At 42.6% G+C, this 6,742-nt stretch overlaps 2 protein-coding genes across 3 annotated transcripts in view; both read right to left on the bottom strand.

The window, feature by feature from the left end:
• The window catches only part of LOC102488968 (IQ motif and SEC7 domain-containing protein 2), a 103,751-nt gene that overhangs the window by 48,261 nt on the left and 48,748 nt on the right, over positions 1 to 6,742 (bottom strand).
• The window catches only part of IQSEC2 (IQ motif and Sec7 domain ArfGEF 2), a 20,460-nt gene that overhangs the window by 12,872 nt on the left and 846 nt on the right, over positions 1 to 6,742 (bottom strand). For both annotated transcript variants that reach the window (XM_014584887.1, XM_027768955.1), the window contains exon 2: positions 5,162 to 5,257. In XM_014584887.1, coding sequence (XP_014440373.1) covers positions 5,162 to 5,257 — 96 coding nt within the window. The remainder of the gene's footprint in view (positions 1 to 5,161; positions 5,258 to 6,742) is intronic.

Here is a 6,742-nt window from a genome sequence, read left to right on the forward strand (position 1 = left end):
TATATAAATTTTTTTTGGAGAGTTATTTTTGCTATAGGGCACGTGCGCTCGCCAGAAAGACAGAGAGAGACACAGAGACAGAAAGTGAGAAATCGCCCCCCAGGAGGGATGGCCACACCACAATCCCTTTTCCTCCATTCTCCTCTCAGGATCTTGGGCATGCACATGCCTGGCATGAGTTTAAGCCATTGGGTCCAGGACTGGAACCACAGTGGACTACATGGGAGTCCAGCAACATAGCCATTACGCTAACTGGTGGCATCCTTCTCCTGGTACTTTTACAGTTGTATTTGTGTGTGTGGTAGGGATTTAACATCCCCCCCCCACAGTTGGATAGCCAATGGCCCTATCTCCTTAACTGATTCCCCACTGATTTGAAATGTCTTCTTTATCATAAATTAAATTGTCATGTGTATATAAGCATGGGTATTATTCCTGGACTCTCTATTTTGTTCCATTTAGGTATTCCTTTATTTCTGTGATAACACAACATTTGTAAATATTGGAGCTGTATGGTAAGCTTTTATATACAATAAAGCAAGTCCCTTTCATTATTTTTCTTTCTCAAAATTTTCTTAGTAGTTTATGGGTATTAACTCTTCCAAATGAACTTCAAAATCCAATTGTCCAACTCCAAAGAAAATACTACAGAAATTTTAATGAGAAATGTATTGAACATTTTAATCAAATTGGGAAAAAAATGTAATTTTTACCGTATCGAGTCTTCTCACCCAGGAATAGGATATGACTTTTGATATACTCAAGTTTTCTTAGACCCATTGATGAAATTTTATAGTTTTCCCCAGATAACTATGTCACATTTTTGGTAAATGCCTGGTGATTTTATAGTTTGTTTTTTTTTTTTGCTTTATTTTGTTTGCTATTGTGAATGACATCTTTTCATATTAAGTCTTCTAATTAGTTAATGCTGGTACTGGACGAAGCTGATGATTTAGGTGAATATTTATGTTGTATCTACCCATCACGCTAAATTTGCTTATTAGTTCCAATAATTTTTCATTTTATTCTCCTTGATTATCTAAATAGACAAATCTATCATCTTCAAATAATGATAATTCTGACTCTTTTAAATATTTATACCATTTATTTCTTTTTAAAATCCAACCAGTTGGATCCAGTAGGTGGCATGATGGTTAAGGTACTGGACTCCCACATGGCTGACTGTGGTTTGAGTCTCAAACCTGGCACCTTGCTTCCTCACATTCTCTCTCTCGCCATATAGTAAATTTAAAAATAATAATAATGATAATAAGTGAAATTAAATAAATAATTTAAAAAATCCAATTGGTTAAAACTTCCCAAAAAGTACTGGTTAATAGGGACCAGCAGGTGGTGTGGTAGTTAAGGTGCTGGGCTTCCACATGCCTGACCACAATTCGAGTCCCAGACCTGGCAGCTTGCTTTCTCATTTTCTCTCTCTCTGTCTTTCTCTCTTTGGTGAGCACAAATTAAATATAATTATAATAATAATAATTAAAATTAAATAAGTAATTTTTAAAATTACTTGTTAATAAAAGCAATAGAAGTCATTCTTGTTTTGTTCTTAAACTCAGTGTGCTTCATTGTTACATCTGATAATTGCCTTTGGTTTCTGATAAAAAATTTTTTAGGAAATTTTCATTGGTTCCTTGCTTAATATATTAGTTATCTATTGCTGTGTAACAAATTACCCCAATGCAGCAAGAGAATCTATGTGTATTTTTTTAAAAGAATTATTTTATTTAACTTTATTTATTTATTTTTAAATTTGACCAGAGAGGGACAGAGAGAGAGAGAGAGAGAGAGAGAGAGAGAAAGCAAGAAAGCAACCCACTAGGTCTAGTACTTGAACTGCAATTGACCATGCAGGAGTCCAGAACCCTTAACCATTACGCTACCTGCTGGCCCCTGTGTAGTTATTTTTTAAATCACCAGGGAATACATGTACTCACCAGAGACAGAAGAAGTGAGAGGGAGGAACCAGCAGATGGCGTAATGGCTACGTTGCTGGACTCCCATGTATTCAACCACGGTTTGAGTCCCAGTCCCAGTGGCTTAAACTTATGCCAGGCGCGAGTGCATGCACGCCCAAGATCCTGAGAGGAGAATGGAGGAGAAGGTATTGTGGCATGGCCATCTCCCCTGGGGATTGATCTCTCTGTTTCTCTCAGTCTTTCTGGTGAGCGCACGTACCCTATAGCGAAAACCTCTGCAAAAAAAGAAAAAAAAAAAGTGAGAAGGAGAGGAGAAAGAGCTCTTCAGTGGGGCATAGTCATATTGTAAACCTCTCTCCTGCATTTCTCCCTCATGTTGGGATTTAGGGTATACATGCATACATGCCCAGCATGTTTTTTTTTTTTTTTTTGAGAGGTTTTCACTATAGGGCGCGTGTGCTCGCCAGACAGACAGAGAGAGACATAGAGACAGAAAGCAAGAAATCACCCCCCAGGAGGGATGGTCACACTGCAATCCCTTCTCCTCCATTCTCCTCTCTGGATCTTGGGCACGCACGCACATGCGCCCGGCGTGAGTTCTAAGCCACCGGGTCCGGGACGCGAACTGCGGTTGACTACGTGGGAGTCCAGCAACATAGCCATTACGCTAACTGCTGGTTCTCCCCAGCAAGGTTTTCAAGCCAGTGTTTCTAATCCAGGGCCAGGATTAGAAACAGTCAGTCATGTGAAATTGTGCCCCTTTAACCGCTAGGTCACAATGCCAGAACTGAATGTGTAATTTTTCTTTTAATGTTTACTCCTGCCACTCTTTAAAAAAAATTTTGCTACAGGGCACATGCGCTCACCAGAGACAAAGAGAGAGTGAGAGAACGCACCCCCCCCAGGGGGCGGGGGATGGCCATGTCACAGTCTCTTCTCCATTCCCCTCTCAGTTTTTTTTTTTTTTTTTTTTTTTTTTTTTTTTGACAGACAGAGACAGAGAGACAGAAAGTGAGAAATCACCTCCCACAGGGGATGGCCACGCCATAATCCGTTCTCCTCCATTCCCCTCTTGGGATCTTGGGCATGCATGCACACACGTCCAGCATGAGTTTAAGCCACCGGGTCCAGGACTCGAACGGTGGTTGACTACATAGCTAGCTACATAGCCATTACGCTAACTGCTGGTCCCCCCTCCTCTCAAGATTTTTGCACATGCATCCACACATGCCCAGTGCATTTCTCAAGTCAATGGGTCCAGGACTTGAACCACACAGTTGGTCACATGGGATCCAGCTGCCTTAATCACCACTCCACCAGCTAGCCCTGTGTGTGTAATTTTACCAGATCATTTTCAGTATTTATGGAGAAGATTGCATGATCTTTTCTCTTTAGTCTGTTAATGTAGTAAATTACAATAACAGATCTCCTAATGTTGAACAAACCCTGCACTCCTGGGACAAAGCCTCATTTGTCGTGATTTATTTTTTCAATACACTGATGGATTCTGCTTACTAATCTTTTACCTAAACTATTTGTTGCTCTATTAATATATATGCCTAAAGTTGTCCAGTTATAATAGCCTTACAGAATAAACTAAAATGAACTAGGAAGCTAGTTCATTTTTTCCTATTACCTAATCTTTTAAGATTCGATAGAACCTCTATCATGCCAGGGTTTCCAGAATACCAACTGGACCTGGTACCATTTCTGAGGAGCAAACTTTGACCATCTTTTCAACTTATTTTATATTTTTCCATTCCTTTCAGGTTTTCTGTCTCTCCTTAAATCATTTTGGTAATTTACATTTTCCTGGGAAACTATTCATTTCATCTAGATATCCATGTTTATTGGTATAAAAATACACAAAGCACCTCCTTCTATTTTTTTCATCTCCTCAGCTTTTATGGCTAAATCCCTTTCCTTATACCTTTTATTACTTATGTTTTCTTGCCTTTTTCTCATTCATATCTACTATAGGATGGTCAGCCTAGTTTGCTGGTCTTTCCAAAAGCTACCTCTTGCTTTATCAAATCTTTTGCTTTCTCTTTCATTAATTTCTGTTTTTATCTACAATAATTACTTTATTCTTCTGTCTTTTGATGTTTCTTTTTTTAAATTTTATTTAACTTTATTTATTTTAATATGACCAGAGAGGGACAGAGTAAGAGAGAGGGAAAGTGAGAAAACAAGCTGCCAGGTCCGGGGACTTGAACCATGGTCAACCAAGTAAGAGTCCAGTGCCCTTAACCACCACGCCACCTGCCGGCCCCTTGGTGGTTCTTTTACTAGCTTATTGAGTGGAATAATTAATTCACTTAAACTGAATTGTTCTCTAATAAAAGCATAAATTTTCTGCTGAGAACTGCTATGACCATATCCCATAAGTTTTAATTTGTAGTATTCTTGACATTTATTCTAAATAGTCCATAAATTCCATTCGTATTTCCTTTTATTTTTTAATTGGAGAAATTTTTGCTATAGGGCACATATGAGCACTCACTGGAGAGACAGAGAGAGAAAGACAGAAAGCAAGAAATCACCCCTGCAGGGGGATGACCACCCTGCAACCCTTTCTCCTTCATTCTCCTCTTGGGATTTTGACACACGCATGCACACTCTTGGCGTGAGTGTCAAGCCTCCAGGTCTGGGCCTCGAACAACAGTCTGTCATGTGGGAGTCCAGCGATGTAACCATTATGCCATCTGCTGGTCCCTTGTATTTCCTTTTTAACATCAATATTTTTAAACTTTCAAATGAGGGGGTAGGCCTAGCCTTTTTGCTGTTGCTATTATTATTTTTTTTATTAAATTATAATTAGAAAATGTAGAACATTTTTCTTAATTAACCAGGAAATAACATTGTTTTCCAAAGATGGGGGAATATTGTTCTCTTTGCCTAAACAGCTTTTGCCAGTCTACTCCTATTCATCCTTCAAAACAGCTCAACAGTCACATATTCTAAAACCATCCACTCCTGCCTTTTAGGGCAAGGCTCTAGGGAAGGATTTTTTTTTTTTTTTGTAAGGAAGGACAAACTACAAATAGATTCCAAATGCCCTTTTTGGTCTCCTGATCTGATCTCCCAGGCACTCTCCTCATACACACAGACACCCACTCCACAGTCACACCAGGGGCTAAGGGACATGGGGAAGGGGTCTGACAATGGTATTGCATATTTGTCTTGGAAGGGTGAGGGATTGAGGGAGTGATGGGTCTAGCTCTTACCTGCTCTCTGCCAGCCTGCCTGAGGGGCTAAGCTTCATGGAGTCAAGGACCTGAGTAGGACAGCAATACTGGTGTAGAGTATGAGACGCTGTGGACCTGAGAGACAGCAAGAGACAGAGAGAGAAAGAAGACAGAGAGAGAGATACAGGAAAGGAGGGGAGAGGCAGGGTAGGCAAAGGGGATAAGGAGGTGAGAGTGAGTGGGGAGGTAGGAAGGAAGGCTGGGAGAAATGGAGGATGGGGGAGGGAGGCAGGGAGGGAGGGTGGGAAGAAAGGAAGATAAGGGAGAGAGGAAGAGGAGGAGGGAGGAAGAAGAGGGGAGGGAATGGCAGATTTTCCTCTATTATTTTAAGGAAGGAAGGAGGAAAAAAAGAAAAAAAACCACAAAGTCAAGAAAGAGAGGACGGCACTCGAACCACAAACAGAACACAATGACAACAGGGGGCAGTAGAGACAAAAGAGCTGGGCTGGGCTTCCTGTGTTCCAGGTGACTCCTTGTGGGGACCTCAGCCACAGAGACGCTGGGACACCACAATAGGGAAGGGGGAAGGGAGCCCTCCTCATACCAGAGGCCACATGGATAGGAAAGTGGGGAGGGGAAGGGGAGTGAAAGAGAAAGGGAAAAGATGGGTGGGGGGCTCCTCTTATAGAAGACTCCTCACAGGAAGGGAAGGAAGGATGAAGGAGAAGACGCTCTGGGCCCAAAGATGGAAAAGAACCCAGGCCAAGGGATGAGGCAGGGAGGAAACACTGAAGGGATGGAGAGAGACAGAAAAGGAGAAAGACAGAGAAAGAGGAAGACAGAGAAAGGGAGAGACAAAAGACACAGAGAGAAGACAGGGAAAGGCAGAGAGTGCCAGAGCAAAGGAGGGGTAAGGGTAGAGGAGAGCTGACAAGGTCTCAGTGGTCTTGGTGACAGGATGGGACTCAGGACTGAGTGGGCGGGTAAGGCCCAGCAGAGGACAGGGTGGTTCAGAGCAGGAGTCTTGTTTTGAAGGACAGTGCTGCACCCCTCCACCCAAGGCAGGGCCCCCACTCCACCCTGATGCTGTGGCCCCCACCCCTGGTGCAAGGTCCACAGGTCCCTTTCTCCTGCTTTCCCCATTCCCCCCATTAAAGTCCAAAGAATGGCAAGGGAGAGGAGGAGAGACAGCAGGGTGGTGAGGCTGAGGGTGTGGTCCTTGCCCTACCCAGTACAGTGTGATGAGCCAGGACAAGCTGGGAGTGGAATCAGCCATTCTGGATCACCAAGCCGCTGTCCCACACAAGACCCCCTGAAGGCAGGCTGCAGTCAGGGGCCTGCCCATTCAAAAGCCCAAATAAAAGCCAGGAGACATGGCTGCAGGCCAGAGCAGCTGCCTACTATTTCGTTTGCTGCATATTTGAAGATGCCCAAATCTTAGAACCTTATAGAGAATCTTCTAATCTGAGACTCTTCTCATCAGGAGCCCTGGAATCATTGCCATCATGATCATCATCAGAGCAACTGCTTAAGTGCCATTACTGGCCCAGTGAGTGCTTGACTCAGAGCCACTCAGGCTGTTGGAAAGTTGGTAACAGAGACTCTCAGTGGCTTTAAAAG

Source organism: Tupaia chinensis, unplaced genomic scaffold (assembly GCF_000334495.1).
Source record: "Tupaia chinensis unplaced genomic scaffold, TupChi_1.0 Scaffold148091_1, whole genome shotgun sequence".
Taxonomy (NCBI): domain Eukaryota; kingdom Metazoa; phylum Chordata; class Mammalia; order Scandentia; family Tupaiidae; genus Tupaia; species Tupaia belangeri.